Source organism: Chanodichthys erythropterus, chromosome 9, assembly GCF_024489055.1.
Source record: "Chanodichthys erythropterus isolate Z2021 chromosome 9, ASM2448905v1, whole genome shotgun sequence".
NCBI lineage: Eukaryota > Metazoa > Chordata > Actinopteri > Cypriniformes > Xenocyprididae > Chanodichthys > Chanodichthys erythropterus.
The window spans coordinates 19274700-19302697 of NC_090229.1; the positions used below are offsets into that span (position 1 = coordinate 19274700).

Genomic DNA, 27998 nt, shown 5'->3' on the forward strand with positions numbered 1-27998 from the left:
AATTGGGAAAATAAAGAGATGCCTGAAACGTTTTTGGTGCTCATGAAACAAGCTTCAAACGCAAAAAGCCTCTCAGCAGGGTTGGCTGGAGAGCTAAAAAACAGAGCTGTGGGAGATGTCCAGTATGTTCCATTAACAGGTGTCCTCCAGCTATACGGAGCTGACCACTGATCAATCTCCCTCGCTGTTATAGATCCAACTGTTTGGGCAAGGATCAAAAACGACTTATTCTGGCTGCAAGGGGTTTCCATTTGGCTAAATATTCAAGCATTTTAATAAGAACTGTCACTTCTATAAAAAAGATTTATGACTGGAAGGGAAATAACACAAAACAGAAGCTAATCCATAAAACTTCATATCTCGGCTACGGAAGGGAGGAATGCCAGACTAAATGAGCTCTTAAGTGCTTTTTCATTTAAATGGCTGAACGGCAGTGTGGAGGGCAGAGCTTAATATTAACAGGCTTAGACTGGCATAATAAAGCAAAGTAAACAGACATAACGGCGCAGTCAGGCTTCGAACAGACGGGAAAAGAATGGGCCTTTCATCAGGTTTCGATGTGACAATGACACAGGCTTATGAACAACAAAAACATTCTGAAGTGTTGCATTCAAAATCTTCACCCAAAAATGAAAATTCTGTCATTAATTACTCACCCTCATGTCATTCCAAACCCATAAGACTTTAATTCATCTTCGGAAGACAAATGAAGATCTTCTTGATGAAATCCAAGAGCTTTCTGTCCCTCTATACACAGCTATGCAACTGACACTTTGACGCTACTGTTCATAAAGAGATTATAAAAGTAATCCATATGAATTGAGTGTTTTAGTCCAAATTTTCTGAAGAGACTTGATTGCTTGGATGAATAGATTTAATTTAGGCTTTTATTCACATATAAATATGATCAGCGAACACAAACAGAAGCTCAACCGAACCTGCTTGATGCGTGAGAACAAACCTCTGCGAAACACACAAGATTGAACCTCATTGGTTTTTGCACACCAAGCAAACATGCTTGAGCTTCCGTTTGCCACAACTGATGTGCGAGTTGATGAATGTTTATACACTGCCCTCCAAAAGTTTGGAAACACCCCTGGCAAAGTGTGGTTTTGGACGATATCAGCATAAATCCTTATTTTTTGGTGCAAATACATTAAGTAACTTGACATTATCATTGAAGACCAGCAATAATGATTTTCATTTTGATTACATAATAATGGCAATATATACATGTCAAAGTCAGACATGCCCCTTTGCCAGCTGTGATGTCTGGTTTCTGGTTTAAACTCGGCCCAGGTTTGTAAAAGATTTTTGGGTCAGCACACCTTAATAGCTTCAACAATTGATTGCCAATTAAGATTAGAATACAATGAACCAATTAGAACCCAGTTTAGGTCAGATAGCTGCTAATGGTGGATATTTTGATGAATCAAAAATGTAAGTTTTTCTATGTATAAACAGTTCATGTAATAAAATATGTTTTCGTAGTTTGTGTTGTCCCTTATCAGTGCAAAATTATCACAAATTAAAAAGGAGTCATGCCAATATTGTCCAAAACCCCACTTTTTCTAAGACGTTTCCAAACTTTTGGAGGGCAGTGTATGTGAATAAAAGCCTAAATTAAAACTGCTCATTATATAAAGCGATCATGTCTTCAGAAAATTTGGAATAAACCACTCAATTCAAATGGACTAGTTTTACAATCTTTTTATGAATTTTTGAATTTGAATGAATTTTTCAAGTGGACGAGGGAGACACATACCTGTTTCCACCTAGTATTTTAATCCATCTCTTTTGTCTGCTTTCAACCACTTCTGTCCTGATTACTTCAAAGGGGAGGGTCTATGGGCAGGTAATTGTAAGGGTTTTTTCAAATCTTTCGATCTAATGAACAAAATAAGCTTGTGCAACTTACGCGTCCAGAGATAACGGAAAAACACATAGAGAGAAGCAGCTTTTGTTACTGCCCTGACAGCTGCAAGACTGGCCGAAATCTGTGAGTGCATGTTAGAAATCAGGAATGGTTAAGAACATTGTGCTTGGTACATTTTTCATCTTCAGCTGACAAGTTTTAAATCCCGTTTGGCAAGCGTGCTGCCACGCGCTTATGCATTAGTTCAGTAGGCGGAGAGTAGGCGGTCTTTTGTGGCCGTTTGAACACATTCAACCACGAGCTTTTCCACTACAAAAACAATCTGTTCGAACGCGTTTTCGACTACCTCTGGAAGTGGTCAAAAGTGGACAAGCTCAAAATGTTTTACACCCAGTTTACACCTGTATTTAACGTCATCCACTTGTGATCCAATCGCCCAAAACGCATCTTAATACCAGGTGTAAACAGGGTATAATACCAAGTGTCAGTTGCGTAATGGAGGGACAGAAAGCTCTCAGATTTCATTTCAAAAGATTTTCATTTGTGTTCCAAAGATGAACGAAAATCTTACGGGTTTGGAACGACATGTGGGTGAGTTATTAATGACATAACTATCATTTTTGGTGAACTAACCCTTTAATAGGGAAAAAACAAAAGTAAAAAAAAAAACTGTTACCATCATCATAAGAACTTTGAAATAATTGACCATTTTTTATTTGTCAAAATTAGGGCTGTCAAAATAATGCGTTAATTTCGATGAATTAATCTGAGAAAAAATAACGCGTTAAAAAAATTAACGCAGATTAATCTATTCCTTTGAACCTGGAGCCGTTCTCGTGCGCGCGAGCTCTCTCTCTGTCTTCAAAGTAAGCACCGTCTTTGCACTCTCTCTACCTCACACATAATAATCTAAATCAACTGACACACTGCTAAAAGTTCCTAAGACCAAATCCATGTTTCACGAGGCGCATTTGGAGAATGTTTTCCTGAATAACAGTTGGATGTGAATAGTGCTCAAAAGAACGTCACCTCATCTTCTCTGACAGGCGCCCTGCACGTGCAGCTGACATAAACCACACTTTCAGTAAACAAAAAGAAAATCCTATCCAGTGGTGAAGTGTTTTCTGTGTTGACAAATCTATTGCGATATCCTAATAACAGCCGCGATCCGCTAATGTCCAATTCGCGACCTAATGACTAATTTGAACAGATTCATTTTAATGAATCATGACAACAACAGATCTGTCCACACGGTCTATAATGAATCATTTACTCAAACAACTCTGAAATGAGAACATAAGTGTGCTTACCCCATTTAGCAAAAGTGGTTAGACGATTGACAGCCCTAGTCAAAATATCTATTTTCTTATAAATATGGTGCAGCTAAGAGTGACAGAGTAGCTATCAAACAAAAAAAGCTGTCTGTACAACTTTCATGACTATAAAGGTTGTAAGGACTACAGAAATTGAAAATTTTATATCAACGGTGTTTGCTTACACAAAAGAAAAATTTTAAAAGTAAAAGTAAAAAGTATGGGAATGAAAAAATAAAGGAACTTAACAGTGAAAATTTACCAGAAAATAAATGTACATCTACAGTAAAATGTTTATTCTATGAAAAAAAAGTACTTTATAATTTTATTAGCCATATACTTCAGTGCGTTTAATGTAACAGTTAATGTTTATGCCATTAAATTAGTGTCAACTGGGCTCAGTCTATACCTGATGACTAGCCAAAGATCATGGAATATGTGCTTCACATGAGCATTAAACATCACTCTGCCATTCTACACATCATTTCTCATGCTCTTTGGACAGATGAGCAAGCTGGCCCCTGTCCATCTACCCATGTCTCGTTGTCCTGACAGGAGCCCCTCCGCACAAACCTGCCACTTCCTGTAGCGCATCAGGCTAACAGAGGCAGGGAGGACTTTGAGAAGTTGCTGGCTGCGAGAACCACGTAGGAACGGTGTCCGGCGCTTCCGAAAGAGGCCAGTCTGGCCCCCTTGGTGCACTGTGACTCAACAGAGGGCACCAAAGCTTCTCTTCCTCTCACTTTCAGCTAATTAGCTCAGCTGGAGAGAGAAGCAGGGTGCTCCAGAAAAAAAGAGAGAAAGAACGTGGGTAAAAAAAAGAAACAGATGACCTCCTCCAGTTGAAGCAGCCTTCGAAATAGCTGACCCACTTGTAGACACACTTTCAGATATTTGCGTGTCCTCAATGCAGTAACCCATATAGCGGTGTAGTCTACATAGGGCAGGGTGGAAATGCAGAACTCATCTCTTGCCGAGCGGGGGGAAAGAATGATGGCGTGCTTTGCGTTCAGAAAGCCTGAGGGTCTCGTGCTCGTGCATGTGCAGTTCCTCTCTGCGCTCATCCATTGCCGGCACATCTGAGGTAGACAGGAAGAAGATTCTCCCACATCCTCCCACGCGACCATTTCCACGCTGGCTGTTTTTGGCACCGCAGCAAAAAGACGCAGGCTTACCGCGAAAATGACGCTTATCTAATGCAACAGCTCCATAATGAGCACTCTTTCTAATATTTCAGCTTTTTTACAGCACTTTTCATCAACGCAGAGGTCTGATGGAGCTGCGACGCATTAGCGCCGCGATAGCCGTGGAATGGATTGTCAAGCAATTTGAAAAAGCCATCCGAATTCACATCACATATGCATATTAACGGTAATACAAAGCACAAAATCTGGAGAGATGTTAAATGCCAGGGGGAAAATGGACCATGTCTCCACAGGAGTCCAACTGAAAGCTATTTCAGTGTAAAGGGACTAAAGGCATACAGATGCGGGCACTGCGAGGGCACAAAATATATGACAGAAATCTGTAAAGAAAATCTCGGTCATGCTTCTTAACCATCATTGAGCGATAACATGCTCGTCACAAATGCTGAAAAAAAAACAAACAAATTTGTAACGAGAAGGGCATCTCTCAAGAATGTGCCAACAGCTTTTAATCAAACTATCAAACGTCATTTGCTCTTCATTTGATTAAGTGTTGCAAGCGAAAGGAAGAAGACGGTTTAAAGGCTAGGTTTTGTCTCTGGCGCTTCTATATCTCTGTTGCATTAATCTCTGTTAATGAGTCATTTAAAGTTTGCAGCACTTGAACACAGTTTGCTGACTCACAGCAATATACATAACATCATCGTTTGTTGTGTGAGAGCCATTAAAAGGTGCCTCTGGGAACAAGAAAACACCTAGATTTCATCTAAAATTAATAACAAAAACAAATAAAAAGGAGGATGGCAATTATTGGATGGGTCGGGGGAAAGGAGGGCAGTCAAACTATTGAAAGGACAGCGGACGACCTGATTAAGCAAAAGTGTTGTTGAAATCCAAAACCACAATTGAAAATCAACTTTCAGTGCCCTTTACCATTAAAAGTCAGTGAAATAAAAAAGACAAATGTGGGGACCTGTATTCAATTAGAAAAACCAGACACAGCTCAGTGACCTCAGAACATTAGCAGTGTCGTCAGTAGCTTTCGTACGGTGCTTTAATGGGTACTCACCTCTGAGAGTAAGAAATCTGTCTGAGTGCTTTTGTCAGCTTTTTGGCAAAGAGATTTCTGAGCAGCACGGGTGGATTCCTGTTAAAAAGATGTATGTGTCAGAAAATTATACCATAGCATTATAGTTACGACATACATAAAAAAAAAAAAAAAAAAAAAAGTTCTCTGGAATACTTGATCCTGATTGGTCAATCTCAGCATGCAATGGTCAGTTATATATTGACTGCTTAACTATATCCAGAACTAGGAAAGCCACACAAAAAAAAAAAAAAAAAAAAATGTATTAAAAAAATTTAAAAAATGTAAAGAAATAAATTGACATAAGTAGATATTTAAAATTGTTGTTTTTATTTCAAAATGTTAGTTTAAAGGATTAATTCCCTTTAAAATGAAAATTACCCCAAGCTTTACTTACCCTCAAGCTATCCTAGGTGTATATGAGTTATATTAATAAATATGACGCATCCAAGCTTTATAATGGCAGTGAATGAGACAAACGAGTATGAAGCTCAAGAAAGTGCATCCGTCCATCATAAATGTACTATATAACAAGTATAACAAGTTATGATGTAAAATATCTAGCTTCCGCTAGACCGCCTTCGATCGCGTCAGTTAAGCTTTTTTCGTAAGCTGAATATGGAAGGAGTAAGCATTTTGAACTGCAAGAGGCATTACACATTCTTCATAATTTGAATACGGAAGGTGGTCTGGCGGAAGCTACTGTAGATATTTTACTTTATAATTTGTTAAATATGGATATTTTTATTACTTTTTATTATATTTAGTACTGTTCTGAGTAAGATATTTTACATAAAAGATGTTCATATATAGTCCACAAAACAAAAAAATAGCTGAATTTATTAAAATAACCCCGTTCATAAGTATATGAACCACTGATTCTCAATACTGTGTGTGGTTACCTGATGATCCACGACTGTTTGTTTGTTTTGTGATGGTTGTTCATGAGTCTCTTGTTTGATATGAGCAGTTAAACTGAGCTCTGTTCTTCAGCTCCTGCAGATTCATCAGTTTTCAAGCATTTTTTGCATATTTGAACCCTTTCCAGCAGTGATTGAATGATTTAGAGAGCCGTCTTTTCAGACTTAGGACAATTGAGGAACTCAAACACAACTATTAAAAAAGGTTCAAACATTCACTGTTGCTCCAGAAGGAAACATGATGCATTAATAGATGGGGGGGTGAAAACATTTGGAATTTGAAGATCAAGGTAAATTTTATTTAATCTTTCTTCCGGGAAACATGCAAGTATCTTCTGTTGCTTCTGAAGGGCAGTACTAAATAAAAAACAATGATATTTAAACGAAATAAGAAAAATTCATCCAGTTTTCACCCCCCGGCTCTTAATCCTTCTGGAGCATCAGTGAATGTTTGAACCTTTTTTAATAGTTGAGTTTGAGTCCCTCAGTTGTCCTCAGTATGAAAACACAGATCTCAAAATCCTACAGTCACTGCTGGAAAGGGTTCAAATATGCAATAGATGCTGGAAAACTGAAGAACTTTTGGGACCTGGAGAATTTTTCTGAAGAACAGAGCTCAGTTTAACTGCTCAGGACAAACAAGGGACTAAAGAACAACCATCACAAAAAATAAAAACAGTCGTAGATCATCCAGGTAACCACACACGGTATTACGAACCAATGGTTCACAAACTTTTGAAGTAGGTCATTTTAATAAATTCAGCTCTTTTTCTTGTCTTATGGATTATATTTAAACATCTTTTATGTAAAATATCTTACTCAGGAGAGTACTAAATAAAAAAATAACATGCATTTTGTATGATCTCTCTTATTTTTTTAAAAATGTTCACATTTAAAGATTCTGCAAGTGGTTCACATACTTTTTCTTGCAACTGTATTTATAATAAATGATTCATTAATTTTAAAAACTGATTTAATCATAAAGTGATTATTTTTAATTAATACAAAAAAAATTAGCCCTACATAAATGTACATTTGAATGAAATATATATATATATAAAAAAAAAAATTATGTTCTTTATACATTTCTTCAGTAGCCATGTAATAAGTTGAATATTGTACAGTCAGTTAGTCATTATCATGCAATATTATTAATAATGCTGGCTTACTGTATGATAATGACCCTCTGATTGAACTGATTCATATCGCCTACATCATCCAGTCTTGACTGGGAATATCAAACAGCCTTAATCCCTCTCTCAAACATGGCAGAATGGCAGACTAATAAAATAAGAAATATGGTGCAGCAAAATTTAGGGCAGCCATACTTCATAAATGACATTCAATAAAGACAGTAAAAATTGACAAAGACGAGCCTAGCCAGCAGGCTGCCAGTTTCACCAGTGAGTATTATTTTACGAGCTTTTGCCATGATTTATTAAGCCATTGTGGCCGCAGGTTCTTTTCCCACTAAAAATAGAGCGGAGGTCTCTGGGCGGCAGAATCTAGTTAAGTGATGATGTCAATGGCCAAGGATTTCGTTTATTCCGACACCGTCATCTGGATGCCACATTATGCATGCATTTACATATGATCAGTACACATGTTTTACAGGAGATAGAACAACCACTGCAGTTCTCAAGTGGAAACTCGCATCACACAGAGTTTGAGTCACTGGCTCTTATGGAGCAGAGAATCTGCAGTGAGCACTGTGGTATTTACCAACACACTGTTTTCTCTGAGAAAAAGACTGTGACCTTCAGAGACGTGCTTAACGCTACTGGGAGCACATTTTCTGAATTCAGTTCTCGAAGAGAAGACAGATAAGGACAACATCAATTCAAACCTCTACAGACTGAGCGAAAGTCAAACTTGCAATCTTTTCATTGAACATCTAGACAGCGATCAGCAAGTATGGAGAACGTTTAAACTAGTAATGCAGTCCTGCAGCTGAAAGAATAAAGGTGCATTCACTTCACACAATCTCACACTGAGATTAGCAGCACCAAAGCGTCCTGAAGTCATTAGTTTTCAATGAAAGCTGGAGATTTCCTAAGCTCCACATATTGCGATGCGGTGACTACAAATGGTAGTGTGGACAGGTTTAGGGAGGATTTAGGGCCCAGTGTTGCTTTAGTATTGCTAATATATACAGTTTTTATTGATATTTTGAATTAGAAAAGACCAGTCATAGATGATTTGAAGTATCATGTGCTTTGTTTGTCCTTTTGCTTTTACAGCCTCTTTACTGCCCTCTATTGTTTTTATTCGTCCTACCCCCTCCTCCGTGCCTATCATCTCATCCCTCTTTTCAGGACCACTAGTCTATAAATCTGAGATGGACCTGTCATACTTCTCCTTCACTCGTCTCTGCCCTAGCTGCTGGGACCGGGAACGTTATGTGTCTCACAGTGCATGTAAAGCATGCAACGAGCTGTTTACAGCACGTTAAGTGAGTCTATCAAATATCGTCCCAGTTCAAAGGAAAATGCAGAGCGGCATCTCCATAACTTCCTAACGCAAGCCTTGGGAGAAGCAAAGGACATGAAACCAACAGGATATTAACACAAACTGTCAAATAAACATACAAAATTAGGGTATTCCAGAGACAATAGATCAATGGAACCTGTTTTTGCAATCGTGACATTTTTTGAAGGTGGTTATGAAACTTGCAGTAATACACCGAATTCGAGTTTTCTCACCAATTCAGCCTGGAGTCGTACAATGAGCTCGTCTTTCTCCTTCAGCTGCTGTTGTAGGAACTGGTTCTCTTCTCTCCCAGGATCCTGCACACAAAGCACACACAAACACTGTTGGAAAAAAAAAAAAGTCAGTCTGTGTTATTCAAGCCATCGCCCCCAGTTTGAATCTGCAGCCTCGTGTGTGGGCGTAAAACTGCCGTGGTTGAGAGGTGGAGGTGTGTTTTCTATGCCTTGGTTTCACTCTCCTCCATAAACTTCACCTGAACTAGCAGGCACTTTCCCACGACCTTGTGCTGTCAGCATCCATTATGTGAGGCTGGGGGAGGGGAGGGAGGGACTGAAGCTTCAAGGGCATCAGAGGAGGACCGTGAGGGCCCAGGAGCAGAGTACGGCCTTCACGAATGACCGAAAAACGAAAGCTCTCCTCTAAAAGAAGCACTCGGTGGAGATTAGACGGCGCTGGCATTAGGAAGCTGGACACAATATGCATGAGTCGGAGCCCTTCATGAGAGATCAGGGAAGGGGATTATGTGCTTCAATGTCACGTACTTGGAGACATCGTTGTTCAAAGCTGTTTGGCTTTGGCTTGAATGCACTCCTTTTGTTGACATTACATAAACATCTCAAGGGAGCTGTTGTCAATCTTTGATGCTCCTCTGTAAAGGAAGCTAATTTCTGCCTGGAGATGATGATGACATACACATCGACTACCTAGAATCGCTCGCTTTGTACCTACAACATTTTTTTTGTCTTATAAACTGCTACGACGACCCCATCAGTAAGGCTCAAGTATCTCTTCACCGCTACCAAATTAGAATGCGTTCCTTTGAACTCAAATTATACTGGATTTCATTTAGCTTTGTAGTAATGGCCATTAAGTATCATTAATATGATTACAATATAATTAAAATGGCCATTATTACAATAAGTCACTTTAAAAACATTAATGTGATGAAAAAAGACTTTGGTCTGGTAGGCTACCATTCAAAGGTTTGGAATCACTTTGAAACTATCTTCTTGATTTGAAATGTATGCTTTTATTCATCAAGGATGCATTAAATAGATCAAAAAATTAAAGACAAAATAATTTTATGAAAATGTTCTTCAGAAAGAAGTTAGAATATTTCTTAAAATCAACTCTAATAAGTTCACACATTTGAGTCTTTTAGCAATTCTTGACAAAGACTCAACTCAATGAAATACACCTCAAAGTCAATCTTTCTCCTGCTGCCTGCAAATTATCATGATAACCATAAGTGCACACATTATTTTCCATCACGATTGACTTGGAGTTCAGCACTCAGTCACTTTTTTTTTTTTTTTTTTTTTTTTTTGTGTGTTGTTCGTCTATTTCAACCTTAAAGTCCCCCTGAAATCAAAATATACGTTTTTTTAGCTTTTAGTATGAATATGTTAGCCTTAAGGTTATGAATAAGCTGGTGTGTTCCAAAACAATGACAAAATTCGCATTTAGGAGACATAAGCATTCAAAACTTACAGTCTATCACTTCTGCTGGGGGCTCGTCCGGGATATTCCCACGAAACACAGGACTGAGAGGTCATCCTCCATCACAGGTAAGTTGTTTTTAACAATTTCCTGTGGTGGTGGATTGATTGATCTCATGATAGGTAGTGTTATCCTGGGATGGAGCTCTGAGAGAGTTAGTCAAGGAAGATGTGAGTGATTGGTTATCACTCTGGCGTGAGGAAGATCAGTGCAGAGTGTGCAAGCCTCGAATTTTTTTTGTGTTAGTGTTAGGGCTGCACTATTAATCGCATGCGATTGTCATGCGTGTCTCATCAGTAAAGCCGGTTCTGTGATTAGCGGTAAATGTCCATCACCTGCTTTCAAATGGAGCGGCACTTAATGCTGTATTTTAAAGTGATATAGAGGAGATTAGAAGGAAACTGAGGTTTTACAGAGTTTAATGGCACTGGCCAAGCTGTGGTATAAACAAAATGCTTGACTATTTTTAAAAGGGGCGGAGCTGTTTGATATGTCCTGCCCTGTCTTCTTGTTTCAGTTAAAATTATGTCTACACAATGAATATGCTGCCTGTTCCAATGCAATTCACTGAGCAGTCACAAAGTTACAAATATTTTGTTCTCCCAAACACATTTAAAGTTTAAACACATTTAGTTCACCCAAAACTGAAAATTCTGTCATTTATTGCTTACCCTCTTGTTGTTCCACACCCGTAAGACCTTCGTTAATCTTTGGAACACAAATTAAGATATTTTAGTTGAAATCCGATAGCTCCGTGAGGCCTCCATAGAGAGCAATGTCACTTCCTCTGTCAAGATCCATAAAGGTACTAAAGGTATATTTAAATATATTTAAATCAGTTCATGTGAGTACAATGGTTCAATATTCATATTATAAAGTGACGAGAATATTTTTGGTGCGGCAAAAAAACAAAATAACGACTTATTTAGTGATGGCCGATTTCAAAACACTGCTTCAGAAAGCATCGGAGCACAGTGAATCAGTGTGTCGAATCATGAATCGGATCGGGAGTCAAACCGCCAAACTGCTGAAATCACATGACTTTGGCGCTCCGAACTGCAGATTCGATACACAGATTCATCTGTGCTCTGATGCTTTCTGAAGCAGTGTTTTGAAATCCGCCATTATTAAATAAGTCGTTATTTTGTTTTTTTTTGGTGCACCAAAAATATTCTTATATAATTTATATTGAACCACTGTACTCACATGAACTGATTTAGATGTGTTTTAGTACCTTTATGGATCTTGACTGAGGAAGTGACATTGCTCCCTATGGAGGCCTCACGGAGCCATCAGATTTCAACTAAAATATCTTAATTTGTGTTCCGAAGATTAACGAAGGTCTTACGGGTGTGGAATGGCATGAGGGTGAGTAATAAATGACAGAATTTTAATTTTTGGGTGAACTAACCCTTTAAGTTATGTAAAAGGGTTAGTTCACCCAAAAATGAAAATTTTGTTATTATTTTACCCTCAGGTTATTCTAAATCTGTGTGAGTTTCGTGAGACTCTGGGTAACCAAAAAGTTGATGTAATAAAAAAAAAAATACTATGAAAGTCAGTGGGGTCCATCTACTGTTTGTTTACCGACATTCTTCAAAACATCTTCTTTTGTGTTCAGCAAAAAAAAAAAAAAAGAAATTCGTACAGGTTTGGAACCACTTGCGGGTGAGTAAATGGTGACAGATGGGTGAACTATCCCTTTAAGGCAAATTTTATTCTTAAGAATAATGGCAGACCTTTTGCCTTCCAACAATATGAAGCTTCATACCCCTCTTTCTCCCACAGAACTTAACATTCATTTCTATCCGTTTACCAGTGAATCTTTATTCTCTTTTGCCCATTCTACTTTTTCTTCTTATTTGCCAGTTTCAGATGTATGTTTTTCTTTGAAACTGTGCCTAAAGGCCATCAGCATCTAAGAGACTTGCCTTCACTGTTACAGCTGAAGATGGTGTTTAGTGAGCACTGTTCAATGAAGCATCCAGCTGAGCACCCAGTGAGGGGTTTGTTTCCCAAACAAGAGCCTCTGATGCACTTGTCCTCTTGTTGTTCTGGAGCAGGGATGTTCACTTCTATCTCTGTCCTGGTTAGATACTGTCTGCTTTCTTTTGCGAGACTATTGTACATGAAACAGCCTTCAACTCTCAAATAAATTAGATATTCTTTGTTTTGTTTAGACATTTTAAAAAACAACATTTGACACTTTCGAGTTGGTGTACACTTGCAAGAAAGAGTTAGGCAAATAAAGTCTTTGTATTGCAATTTCAATTGCAATTTGCAATTACACTTTATTAAACAGTGTCTTAAATACCAAAATGTATTTTTGACTGTATTTCAGATTATTTAAATGCTACATTGGCCAAACAGAAGCAGTTTCTTTCAAAAACATAAAAATGTCATTAACACTTTACAATAATGTTCTTTAGTTAACTACATTAGTTAACATGAACTAATAATGAACTGCACTTATTAATCTTTGTTAATGTTAATTTCGACGTTTACTAATACATTTTTAAAATCTTGTTAACATTAATGCACTGTGAACTAACATGAACAAACAACAAACCTCTATAATTTTATTAACTAACGTTAACGAAGATTAGTAAATACAGTAAGAAATGTATTGTTCATGGATAGTTCATATTAGTTATTACAATAACTAAAGTTAACTAATGAACCTTATTGTAAAGTGTTACCAAAATGTCTATATTATTTCAAACTTTTGAATGCCAGTCTAGGAATATACACTTTTATTAAAAAGTTTGAGGTCTATATTTAAAAAAAATAAAAAAATAAGTCTATTATGCTTACAAAGACTGCATTTATTTGATCAAAAATGCAGTAAAACCAGTAACACTGTGAAAACGGTTTTCTATTTGAATTTTAAAATGTAATTTATTTCTGTGATGGCAAAGCTTAATTTTCAGTGTCACAAGACCCAAATCATTCTAAAGCTGATTTGGTGCTCAAGAAAAATTTCTTATTATTATGAATGTTAAAAACAGCTGTACTGTTTAATATTTTTGAGGAAAACATGATCAACAGCGTTCATTTAAAGTATTTACAGTTTCAATTTAATGCAACCTAGCTGAATAAAACTATCAATTTCTTTAAAAACAAAAAATTGTAATGTACATATAACAATGAAGTATTTAAAAATTAATTATTCATAAAAAAAAATAAAAAAAAGGTCATGTACTGAGCAATGTATGCAGAAAACAGGCAGAATGTAACATCCTCCAAATCCCTGCCTGTGGGGAATATTTAATTATATCTTAATTATAGAGGTTTAACAAGAGGCACTTTATCTGTGCAGTGCCATGGAGGACCTCTAGAGAGGTGTTTGGTCACAGTTGCATACACAAACACACACAGATACACAACACACAGGACAGAGAGCTGGGTCTCTACCCCGTGCTGTAAAGCTGTATTTGAGTGGCTCCTCCATCTGTCTGTCCTAGATTAAACACTTGAGGCAAGAAGGGGACGAAGGACCTAATAAATGAGAACGTCCTACTATCACAGAGCCCTGATCATAAAAGGCAACACTTAACATCATTGCAATCGATTCAGTCAAAGGTATCCAGGTGGTAGGTCTGGGCCAAAAATATTGAATATTCACTTTCCTAAAGACCATGTCATTAGATTAGTTTTGCTAACCTTCATAATACAGAGATGTTTCAAAAGCATCTAATTTTAATCAATTCAATACACTGAAGTAATTCAAATTAAATGGTTTCATAAATAAATAATAATAATAAATAATATTATGTAAATATTGCGTTTGTTACCATTCATCCATCTTTGCTGGGATGCTATATACTGGTTCATTATTCACTATTCATTAGATTATGCTGAAAAAATGTGCTTTATTTAGTTTCTAAATAAATATTAAGTAGCACTAATGTTTTCAACATTGATAAGAAATATTTCTTGAGCTGCAAATCAGAGTATTAGAATGTTGTGAAGGATCATGTGACTCTGAAGACTGGAATAATGACTGCTGAAAATTCGATTTGTCATCACAGGAATACATTACATTTAAAAACACATTCAAAATAGAAAAAATTTTCATTGGTAATATTTCACAATATTACTGTTTGTACTGTATTTCTGATCAAATAAAAACAGCCGTCTTTCAAAAACATATATATTAGTAAGTAATCACAAACTTTTGAAAGGCAGTGTACTGTTCAGTATATGATTATGACATTAAAAGGCTGAAGAGAAGAAGAAAAAACACAAGAATTTTTTTTTTTTGCTATATTGCCCAGTCCTACCTGCCTTTCACCTTTCATTACCAACAATGGTACAAGATTAGAGAAGCACAGAGTATTTCACAGATGTACTTTGAAGGGAGGCAAAAAAAGGAGTAAATGTGATAGATGTCCTCAATGATTTCTGTCTAAGGAGGTTTGTGATGTTATAAACTTCAAACAGGGCACCCTCAGAGTGGTGGCCGCACCTACACCCATTTAACAAGGAGTTATTAATGCGCAGCTGACAGGGACACCAGGACGAATGAGTTTGGAACCCCAGTCCGAACTCATTTTACCAAAATGCAGAGCAAGAGGCTCCATTATTCCCTTAACCGACGCCACGCTCTCGCCGCAGGAGAACTCTTTCTGCAGGCTCTAATTATTAAGAAGGTGGGGATAACAAATGTTTGGTGAGAGAAGTTTTCTGTTAAAAGTAGGACGAAAAGTGACACGGTTCCGTCTCAGGTGGGTTCTAGGGTTTTATTTTTAAAATCGGGAATATTTTCCTTTTTTTTTACGGAATGAATCAGGACAAGTCCCACCCCTCTCCTGTCAGCTGAACACAATGTCAGAATGCATGGCGTCCTATTCTAAGCATCTCCCTCTCCCGCTGCGTGGCGCTAGGCTACGGATGAGCCGTAATGTCACGTGAATCGCTGCCGCAACCGTCGCTTCTGTTAGCACTCCATGTAGGTCAGTAAGGAGGACAGAGAAAGACGCAGACCTCATTTCCACTTCGCAGTATTTTTGAGCCGTTCGGGGGAAAAAAAGTCCTGATGAAAAACAAAATCCTCTTCTACTAAGCAAAAGCTCCTCATACAAAATCATAAACCTCTCCCAATGACAGTCCTAGCCCATCTCCACAGGATCAGGGCACATCATCAAATAATCTCATCAATATAGTGGGAAAATTACTCAAATTGTATCAAAGAGAGAAGCCAGAATGAAAAGAGTAGAGTGTGTTTAGGAGAAGCACAATGGAGTGGGAAAATTAACTACATAAAACAGAGACCTCTGCCTCAATGCAGTCATTTAGCACCGTCATTATGTTTGATCTACGGGCTTTGAAATCTTCAGGGAAGAAAAAAAAAGGAAAGTGAGCTTTTTAAAATCAAAGTGTGACCCACCAATGATACCTCAGCAGCAAAGAATGTTCACATCCACATTATTAATAGAAAAGAAACACTTTCTGACAACACTGAATATGGACAATTACCTTAAAGGGGAGTGATTTCTCACTGCAGGGGCTTATGGGTAGAGAGTGAAGGCTGCTGGCAGGACTGATCTCAGTGCTCTGAAAGGCAAAGATCAGACATCTTAATATTTAATGAGCACATGAAAAGAAAATAACTATTAAAAAAAGCAGACTGTAAATAATATTCTGCTCATCTCACTCTGAATTAGTTGGCTCTGACTACACTTGCCAGTATTAAAAAGTTCATTTTAAACTTTCTGGCCAAGACATAGCTGAAGACTACATGTTCTCCAAAGCCTTCAAAATATCATTTGCACTTATAAAAGATTGCTTTACCAATTTCATGTACAAACTCCCACAACCCCATTCATTAGCTATTTTATAATATACTACTGTGAATTTTTAATTTATGCTTGTTCATGTTCATAACACATTTAATAAAGTTAATCTATACAATTTGTAATGTTAAAATGTATATGTAGAAATTAATATTAATTGTCAATAAATGCTTTAAAAGTGTTTTTCTTTGTCTTGATACCCAATATATAAAACACACTGTTATTACTCTAAAACTCATTAAAGAAACTCACTGAGAAATTAGCCAGTGTCGTACATATCATGTCATTATATCATCCAAACAGGGGAGAAGACAACCCCTTCTTCTCCAGGCTCTAGCCTCAAACCCTTTTCCCTTAAATTAATATGTGAGAAAGAGAGCTGTGACACTGTCAGAGACATGGAACACTTTATTCCGAGAAGAGAGGCCTGCAGGCAATATATTAAGCTATTTGGTTAGTTTAAAAAAAAAAAAAAAACACTGCACTGCTTACGAGGTTAATTTCTTCACATTTGGCCAAAATAAACACAACAAAATTAACCTTAAGCAAAAAAAATCAAGTAAGTTTTAGTTCTCTGTGATGTGCATCTCCATAGCAGTGCTTTCTTTTTAAGAACAAAACAGCAACAAAACAAAAACAAAAAAAACAAAACCAAAACAAAACCAAACAAAACAAAAACAAAACACACACTTACAAAAAATAGTAGCAGCTCTCTCTAACGTGCATCTCCATAGCAGCACTTTCTTTTTAAAAGCAGCAACAAAACAAAAAACAAAAACAAACAAACAAAAAACAAAGAAATAAAACAAAAAACAAAACAAAACTAAACAAAAACAAACCCAAAACAAAAACAAAACCAAACAAAGTTAACAAAAAACAAAAAACAGAAAATAGTAGCAGTTCTCTCTAATGTGCATCTCTGTAGCAATGCTTTCATAAAGAAGCAATATTTGTGGGTGGGTGTGGAGAGGGCCTATGACATGCAGCTACCCCACAGGCAGGGAAAATACAAAAAAATAAATAAAAAAGAGGAGACTATAATCAAGTAGTTTGAACGGGTCTATAAATTTCAAACAAGGTACAATATCACAACCATTACAATGTCATTTTGGTAAATGTTTCACAGCAAACGTGAATGAATTTTAAGCAGTATTTCAGACTCCATAATTACTAAAGGAATCGAGACTGATCCGACATGTGCTGCTTTTGATTAATGTGCTTTCTACAACTGCATTTTAAGCGCAAGGAGAGGACAAGAAAACTATAATGAAAAGTGCAAACATATTGAGGTAATCAAGAAGGTATAAAAAAGTAAAAGCAAGACAAACGTTTCACTAATGCTGATTCTTCCCAGTGCATTTCAAACAAAAACTGTTAAATGACAAAAGTCAAAATGATTTTCTTAAAAATGCTAAACAATTTAAGAATTTAACCTGTTTAATATTAAAATCTCTGCTCTGAATGTGAAGTGATTATAAAAATGTTTATATATGCACATCTGAACTGTTTTTTTTTTTTTTTTTTTTTCCTGGTAGGAAATGCAATAGTTATGTAAATGAACCAGGCAGGACGCAGAAAAAAAACAACAACAAAAAGCCAGTTTAAATCCACGAGGGATGCATTGCCAGGTTCTGAATGTCAATAGGCAATACAAAAACATAAAAGCTATTTGATTCAAGTCTAGGTAACATTCAAACAAAATCTATGTCTGAATGGTTAAACGCTTCTGAAACCAGTCTAGATCTTTTCTATTATAAGAACTAAGTGTGAGCAGACAATCTATGGTCCTTTCACATTTACTATTTAAAATCTGACTGAATCAAAATCTTTGAACATTTTGAACTCACTCCTCACTGCACTGCCCTGAATTAGTCAGAAACGAGGTTTTAAATGACCAAAAGCCCAAAAGACACACAAGAACAGGCTATGCTTAAAATCTGTGGTCAAGCAAATAAAACCAAATGCAAAAATGCATAAGTCATGGTGGTTCTTATTACACTGTAGTTTACAAAAGCTGAAGGAAGATGGCTAATTTGCATGTTAATGAGAGTCAGTAAAGAGGCCAAAGAATTTCCTCTTCAATATTCATGTTCCTCTGTTGTGTGGACCTTCACTGAGGAAAGTGATTGTTATTGTGAGGGAATGTAAAACTGAGTTCATGCAGCTATGACTTGGATGAATGTGGAATGGAAATTCAGGTTTTCTGCTCAGTAAATTAAGTTGGGTGAACATTACTATTATTAACAGTAAGGGATGACACCAAGAGCTTTTTTAATTATTGTGGTAACTTAAAGAGCATTCAATTAATTTGCATATTACTACCACAACAGAAGTAAAACACTTTATCACTGTTCTGAAAGTGTAGGGACACAGTTGAAAAGTTCTATACTATTTTGTCTAAATAAATTATAATTAAAAGGTACACTATGTAACTTTTGTCCCTCTAAGGGATAAAAAACAAAACTGCATGCATTTTGCAGAAGAACCCTCATGTCACGATTCGATATATATCATGATACTGACGATACAATATTATTGCGATACTTCAAGACATATGGTAAAAGGTTAACAAAAAAAATTTACTGTTGATGCTAAATGCTAAATTTGGCATTACATTGGGAGTGGAAATGAATAGGCTTGGACTTGGTGCTGGTAACCCAATGCACAGGACAATGGTGACACCAGAATAAAAATATTCATGTTTCTAACACTGAAACACAGATTTATTTCAGATGAATACTCTCTGTCACTGACTAGATATATTTAAAATAATGAAGGCCACTTTTTACTGGTAACATAAGACATTTGGCATTATCAGGACCCACAAATATTCCCCCATTGCATTATTATACATTATATTCAACATTATATATAGTAGCTTAATGTAGTACTGCCACTAAAACTCTGTAAATTTGAATTTTTGGTTAACTATGCACAACACATATTGTCAATATCCACGATAAGATATTGTTGCATTTTTGTATTGCGATATATTGTGACACACCCCTACTACTCCCACACCATTCATGCATCAAAGTAGCCAGAGCAAAATTTCTCTATCTATGGATATGACGAGACACGTACGGGTGAGTGACATATGTATGCAGTTTCGAGTCAAAACCATCCAGTCAGGTCTAAAATATAAACACTTATAAATAGGCTTAAATCAGGGTAAGACAAAAAAAAACATTTTGGAAGAATGATTGATTATGCATTTACTTAATTTACTTGTTCATTCTGAACAACAACAAAAAAAAGTTAGTTACATAGTGTACCTTTAAAGCCATAAAAAAAAATTCAGGCCTCACGATGAAAAATGTTCATTTTGAGATTTGATGAAAATTATATTTAAGAGTATCATATTAGTGTTTTTTTTTAATAAAAAATAAATTTAAATGAATCGCAAATATAATCTAAATGTAAAAAAGGGGGAAATGTCCATGTACTATTAAATACACCAAACGATACCGATCAAAAATATAAAAATTTCTATGAAAAACATTAAATTTAAGTGCATCCAAAATGTATTTAAATAATTTAGTTCACACACACACACACACACACACACACACAAAAAAACAAAAAACAAAAACAAATGATACTAGACCTGTACAGCAGTACTTACTGTAATGTTTCACTGGCAGAGCAAATCAACACTGTGGCACGCTTTTCTACCTCTCACAGTCTTGTTTTCATTCGTGTCACATCAAGTATGGTGTCTACTCTAACCAAGGTCTACTTACTGACTGAATGTGGCTCTTTTGAGTGTGATATCCTCCTGGTGTTCACCCTGAATGATGAGGCATGAAACTGGCAGGGCACGGAGAGCTCTTCTACCTGTTCTAATGTACCCGTGATGAAGGCCATAGCAGCTTCATGAATCAACTGTCAGTGTGGAACATTACCTCCTGCAGAGTCCTGCGTAACCGCAGCAGAAGAGTCTTTACCGCTGTGCAGTCCTGCTGCATCAGCCTGAACGGCAACGCCTCCAGCCCGGCCAAAGGTTCATCATCACGAGACAGACAGAGAGACATCGGCCGCTGCTCCCTGGAAGGAACATAAGAAAATTTCTGTGAGCAAGAAACGGTCTGAGTTTTGGGGTAATGATACAAGAAAATCTACAGAAAAATGGATTTCCAACATATATTGGCAAATTAATGTGCATGCAACGCAATATATCAGCATTTAATGCAATTTCAAACATGATTCAAACTAGAATCAAATGTAAATAACTTCATTTTAGTCTAATTATTGCATCCAGATTTCTGGGCAAATGAACAGATCAATCTTTTATGTAGAGAATGAGATTAAATTAAACTTGATTAGGAGTGCTTTTTGAAAAAGACAGAAAGGCAAAGGTTTAGAGTGGGAGAAAGACCCTCGAGAGATACTGGAAAGGAGTCATACCCTCTTCATCAGGCCTTTCATTCAGTCCAAGTGGATACTAATCTATATATAAACTCTGACAATTAGATGTTAAGAGGTTACAAAACATTATTCCAACCTGCTAAGATCTTGACTGAACAACATAAAGTTCAAATATGGGAGCAATATAAGGGTAATTATATGGGGGTTGAACGTCTTTTCCAAGGAATGACGTACACAAAATCAAACACTTGCCAACCAAGGGTAAGGCGATATCTATTTTCGAGAGAAAATCTCTTTCGCTCTTCATTTTTCAAAGAATAAAAGCCCACTGCATATCAATACTGGATATCAAAGATATCTTCAAAGGACGGACAGGGTATTTGGACAGATAGAAATTTCTTATTGAGAGTTCAACACAAAACACACTGGAAGACCTCTTCTTAATTACAGCACTTTGATTCTGCTCAAGAGAAAAATCACACTGCAGATCCAGACTTGTCTTTATACGTTTCTTCAAGCGTGTCAGAAATAATTAAGTATTTATGCTTTTTAAAAGTACAGCAATAACAGAAGATCAAAAGGAACCTCTGAGTTTTCGATTAGAATTAATCGAAAATTAAATTAATAGGATTCCCTGGAACCCCTCCAACGGGAGAGTCGACGAGTCCGTAAACACAGTGAGCCTTCCAAACAAACAACTGACACTTTTGTTGTCGTTTTTTATTTCCACACTGTTGATTTCAGGGCCTTTGTGGTGAGTGTCCTTGGAGCTGCAAGAAGAAAGTGAAATTTCACTTTGCACTTTGCAAGCTTTCCATCTCACACTTGTCAATTAATATCACCTTCTGAAACATCCTCTAAGAAAAATGGGAATAAGTTTTCTTTTTCCTCAATCCGTAGTGGTAAAAAACATACTATCCATTCTGAAGTACATATTCAATTGTTGCTGCTTGGTGAATTTACGAAAGACTTCATAAATGGCTTGTGTTGCTAAATGCCTCAAAAAACAGACAGAATCCTGACTTATTCATGATCCCCGTGCTGAGACATGGCATAGGAGAGGATGTGCTCATTCAACATACTCATTAAAATATTAGAGCCTGTATAACTCAGTATCTGCACAGAAAGCCAGCAGCAAAAGCACACTTCATTCTTTGTTTTTGCCTGTGAGAACTGACTATGGCACATAACAGATTCCTCTAATATTGTCTTTTACTGTGACACGAATCAACGGATGTATTTTGTCAAAGCACGGTATGGAAAATCGATCACTGCACACATGAATTACAAAAGCAGAAGTATGGAAACACAAGGTTTATTACTTTAAAAAAAGGAAATCGGAGTGAGCACTGCAGGAGTGATTGTATATTATTCCTTAACAACTCTAGATTTCCTTTAGCTTGGACGCCTGAGGCATTCAACACCATTCTGAAATGTTTTCCAGAAAAAAGGACTCAATTTTGCCATTTTCAAGCAGTTTCCAGACACATTAAAACACAGACCTGGTGTTAAATGCTGCCTCTTATAAACAGAACTGTCAGTGTTATTGTTCTATTTGAAAGGGGATGTTATTTACTTGACAGAAGCTCTACAGTATGTATCAGATAATTATCTATATTCAATCACTAATCACAATTTTAGATGTCAGGGCCTATATGATTCGGTTTAACAGGAATTGGGTTTGGCTACAATAACTAGAGTAATTTAAAGATGTGAGGTGAAGGTCACACTGTGACAACACTTAGCTGATGAACATGCTAACAGAAACTGAGCCTCGTGACTGACTTGAAGTAGTTATATGTAGGAAGTTCGTCATACAAATAGATATGCTCAGACTCACATTTAGAGTTTGGAGTTGGCATGTTGCTAAGGTAAAAGCATAATAGTCAAGTAAACAAAATTGCATACCATACACAAATGTAAGGTAAAACAGTCCAGTTTTAACCACATTGAACTGTTTGTTATACAAGTGCACTATTGTTCAAAAGTTTGGGGTCAGTAAAAAAATTTTTTTAATCAATCAAAAAAGTAATTACATTACATTTATGATGTTAAAAAATTTCTATTTCGAAATATCAGCTGTTCCTTTGAACTTTATATTCATTAAAGAATCCTGAAAAAAAAAAATATCCCATTGACCGATCTCAAACTTTTAAACAGTAGTGCACATTTATAATGAACATTTCTCCAAATTCCCTTGGAGATGTCAGTCCTCTCAGTGGCCATATTCATAACACTTCAAGGTGTGCTATTTCTAGTCATACAAGTTCAGCACAATTTGTACATGCCTGTATGTTAGTTCAAATGGTTCTTTTGACCTTTAGTCAGTAATTTAAATTCTACAAACCCCCTATTGAGCTCCACATCTATGAAAATATAATTAGCTCGGAAGGCAGGAGTACAGCTACCATATTTAGTGTTAGGATTTCTTCTTTTCATCTACTTATAAGTGGACGATCTTTATTGAAAGGTGAAGTAGGTGATCTGGGAAATGCTAACGTTAGCCTGCTAACATTGAAAGCATACAATCCCACCCTCCCTGGAAATCGCAGTCCAAAACCACACCTCCTCCAAAACACATGAACGCGCGCGCGCACACACACACACAGCTGCTCTCGGCAAAGTGTCACAAGAGACAGCGTTAAACTACCTCATGTCTCAAAGCACATAACATTACTATAATAATGAATGTAAACAACTTGTACTTGACTGCTGCAGACTAATTTCGGTGTTGATAACTGTTGATATGGAAACGCATAATTCCGAGAACAGCTCTGGTTAGAACGTCACGGGTTGCCATCTCTTAATTACGGTAGTTATGGCGTGAACATAGCATAAGCTTGTTGTTTTGATTCGGTTGGAACGCACTGATGATGTACGATGTCTGCACGAACAGTGTGCGTGAGAGCAAACATATGTTGACGGGCAGGTAGGACATCATATTTAATTCGTATTGAAAATAATAATATAAACATTTTATGGTCCTATGCCTTCCACAGATGATATACATTTATAAAAATACATTTAATATAGTGGTTGCTATCAGGATATGAGGAGACTTTCAACCAGAATAACAAAAAATGTTTCTGTAGAGAATCACCTATTGCACCTTAAATTTATAACGATAGAGCCTACGAGGTCTTAAAATGGCTGCCTACTGTACGTAGGTAGCTCACTAAGTTTTGGAGCAAAGCCTAAAGATAATTTATGAGATTGCACAGTCCATTTACATTTAGTAGAGGCAATTCTGCTACTAATCAAGTCTTGGAAAACACTTTGCCCCGAGATGTACCTAAAAACTGCTGACCTCAGGGTGTTTTCATTATGCTTTCATTATGCTCAACATTTAGAGTAACATCAAGAGTATCACCTACATATTCCACTTTAATCATTAAGCCACCTGCATCGCCCCACTAAATAATATCCATTATCACCTCATTTCCAGCCATGATCTGATTATGCTACTGAAAGACTGTCACCTACTTTGTTCTTTTAAACATATGACCTCTGCTTAGCAGGCTGACATCTCCCCTGCGTGAGCTCTCAGTTAGAGGCACTATGTTATTTAAAGTTGTTGAGAGGCAGAGCACTGGAGTTCTCTACTTGCATCTGTCAGAGGTAAAAGAGTCCCTCAGGTGAGTCGATGTTCTGTATTACATCTATTAGCGCCGTTTTCTCATTAGGCCATTAGCATCCTCATTAGCATTAGGGAAAGACTGGCCCTTTGTTCTTTTAATCACATATTAACTTTGCACTAGAGGAGAAGAATCCTGCCCATGTTCACGGTTGCATACACGTGTTGGAAAATACAAGTGATCTGAATGCCTGGCTGCAGGAGCAGTGTTCAGATCAGAGAAATGCTCACTGTCCTTGCTAAACAGTTATAGTAATGAGACAGATCCAAAAACTGTTGCCCTTTTTCTGCTGTGGAAACAAGGAAGATACAGAGAGGGACTGCTGTAAAAAAAAATGGAGTCTACAAGATGCATTCATCTTTGATTGAAAGAATGAACGAGACAGAAACAGAGAGTGAAAAGTGGTATTAAATGAATTTGCATGATCTTCCCTGCCAGCCAAAGAAAAATTTTCACACTAGGGGTGGGCGGTATGACCAAAATCTTATATCACAGTATGAGTAATTTTATATCATGGTAACAGTATCATTCACAAGAGTTATTTTTATTGGAATTTCAACCTCAAAATGCTTATACACTTTCATTAAAAAGTTTGGGGTTGGTAAGATTTTTAGTGTCTTATGCTCTTAAAGGCTACATTTATTTGATCAAAAATACACTAAAAACAGTAATATTCTGAAATATTACAATTTAAAATAACGTTTCTATTTTCATATATATGAAAATAGAGTGCTAATGTTTCCCTAATGCTAATGTTATTTTAAATTGTAATATTTCAGAACATTACTGTTTTTAGTGTATTTTTGATCAAATACATGTAGCCTTTGTAATTTATGGGAACATTTATTATGATTGATTGATTGATTGATTGATTGATTGATTGAAAATGGTTGTGGGGTTCTTTAATGAAAAGAAAGTTCCAAAGAGCAGCATTTATTCAGAATCAGTTTTGTTGTACTGTCACTTGATTGACTGAAAGCATCCTTATAAAGCTGTTAATAAAAGTATTAATTTACTCACTGACCCCAATATGCAAACTTTTTTTTTTTTTTAAAGATTATTCATAACAAACAAACAAATAAATAAACAAAGCAAACATTATATCTTGCTCTCTAATTATTATTTTGCTATAAGGACAACCTACATTGGTTGACTACTAGCATTGCATTTTTACAGACCACTCTTCCTATGCTCATTTCTTCATGCCACTGGCCATTTTGTTTATCTAAGAAAGACAATTTGACAAACACAACAGACTGCAACAAATTGCTCAAGTCCTATGAATGCAAGGATTTCTGGCAGCAATGGCAGAAGTCAACAGTTTTCACACTGCCATCAACCATCTTCCTCATCTCAACTCATTTTTGCACTTTTGACTCATTTTTATTACAACGACTAGCTTCAGGCCAGGATCAGCACCCTCAGCGATGACATCATCTCTGTTTGTTTGTTTATTCTGAACTTTTCAACCCTAAACATCAGAAAAGCTTAAATGTGTTGATTCTGCTCATTACGTGACGTCCCTTGTGGCTTAATTGTGATTTATTTATTTCTAGCAGGGAATTAAGCGATGATGTCAGAGAGGACGCGGTGATGGTTGCGGGCGGTTTGTTGACATTAAAGCAATGTTTCTGGTTGATCAAATATGTATGCGTTTGGAGGAATCATTTGTCACAAGTCTTACACATACTGGGTTCATTTAACACTAGAACAGCCGGGGGGTCGCTGTATACCTAAAACCGCCATGCGGGTAAATTTTACCCACGCACCTTAGACCCGTTTTTATATAGCTAAATAACATATTATTTCACTGTATTATGTCACCGTCTTCACAAAGAAGTGTCTAGAGTCATGAAATGATTGTGTTTTGTCATTAACTATATTTTTGTCCTGTTGTTTTATGTTCAAGCCTTTTTTTTTTATGCAGGCTACACTAATCACTTTTCATAACGGTCAAGATAAACAAGTCTGCACTGACAACGATAATTAGAAGGAAGTAAATGCATATTTGGGTGGTGTAATATTATAATTAATCATATATTAAGATAACCCATGTTATTTATATTACTAAAATAGCTTATAGACAATAATGAACAATAATAATTCACCACACTGCATAGGATGTATAATGCAATGACAAATTCAAGCGCGCAGCTTCACCTTAATTATTTATATCCAAAGTTTACTGATGTTGTCTCTCTGTAACTATTAACAATCCTGTCCTAAAGAACAGACTCAGTCTAATTTTTCTCGGAGGCTCTGGATCGCTGTCAGCCGTCCCAGGACGCATCACTGATCTCATCAGACTCTCCTTCTTTCATGGCAGTTAGGGCTTCTACCTCTTCGGCATCCATAAATCGCCGACTTTTACTCATTTTGACTTTATTTATGAACCGATGAGCGCTAATTCAGTGAGTGAAAGGGGTTGCCTAGCAATGTACAATGTTTAAACATAAGGGGATGCGAAAATGACAGCGCGAAAATACAGGCATTATATAGCGGGAATTTTTTTTTTTTTTCTGGTTTTATCTAAACAATTTTTAACACCAAGGGATTGTAAATTACACAATTTTAGTAAAAGTCAATGAGTGGGAGACTTGAAAGTTTTATTACATGTACATTTGAAAAATAGCCACGGGTAAAATTTATCCCGTGGCGGTTCTAGTGTTAAAATTGACAAATTCCATTGACATTTAATGTTAAATCTTTGTTTCTTCTCTCAAAAATATTAATAACTCAAGCTTTAATTGCTTTCTCCTTTAGGTAATGACTTCGTGTAGAGGACAATTACAGACAACATGTCATAAAGACCTCAAAAGAATTCATTCGCCATTTATGACTAAGAACCACTTGCGTTTCAACATTTCATGGCTTGTGGAAGCACATCATGTGAGAAGGCGGTCGGCCTCACATACACTGTGTCCAATCAGTGATGTCACAAGCTTCCTTGCTATACGTGTGACAATGGATTCTGTAACTGTGACTCAGCCAGATCCCCAGGAGACATTCCCCGAGCCAGATCTCACACACACACACACACACATGCTGACTGCAGAGAAATCAACATGACGCCACAACCGAGAGTGTGATCAAAGGTTAATAATCACACCCCAACTCCAGCTTCAGGAAAAAAAAAAAGAAAAAAAAAAATCCCCACATCTGACTGGATCACAGTAATTAGCTCAAACTAAAAGTATCCCGCTCCTTTTGTCACACCTGAGTTTTCTTGAACGTCCCCTCTTGCTCTCTTTCTTTGAATCACCTTGACAGACTTGGGTAAGGAGACTGGGGAAAGTAGCACAAGGCCAGACATGCTGCCTTCTGTTGTGGAGGACCACAGCTTGCAGAGAGCTGAGGATTCTGCCCCCTGCTGAAGCAAACCTGCTCCTGAAGGACACAAGGAAGAGAGAGGGAGCGAGAGCCCAGCTGGTCGTGAGTTTTGAGTCTTAATTTTTCAGTGCGTTTTCTCTCTGGGCTAAAGATGCACTCAGCAGTTTTTTTTTTGTTTTTTTTTTTTACATTTTGAAGGCTCTTCATTTCAATGTACTTTTATATTCATGCTTTAAACTCTTGAAAACCACTTTATAAAAAGTAAACTATTATTATTAACATTAATATGTATATATATATATATATATATATAATATATA

General features: G+C 36.7%; 1 protein-coding gene across 3 annotated transcripts in view; it reads right to left on the reverse strand.

Annotated features, from left to right (window-relative positions):
- The window catches only part of ccser1 (coiled-coil serine-rich protein 1), a 95515-nt gene that overhangs the window by 40519 nt on the left and 26998 nt on the right, over positions 1 to 27998 (reverse strand). For all 3 annotated transcript variants that reach the window (XM_067394907.1, XM_067394906.1, XM_067394908.1), the window contains 4 exons: positions 20251 to 20392; positions 16029 to 16106; positions 9044 to 9127; positions 5404 to 5481 (listed from right to left, as the gene is read on the reverse strand). In XM_067394907.1, the coding sequence (XP_067251008.1) occupies positions 5404 to 5481; positions 9044 to 9127; positions 16029 to 16106; positions 20251 to 20392 (382 nt within the window). The remainder of the gene's footprint in view (positions 1 to 5403; positions 5482 to 9043; positions 9128 to 16028; positions 16107 to 20250; positions 20393 to 27998) is intronic.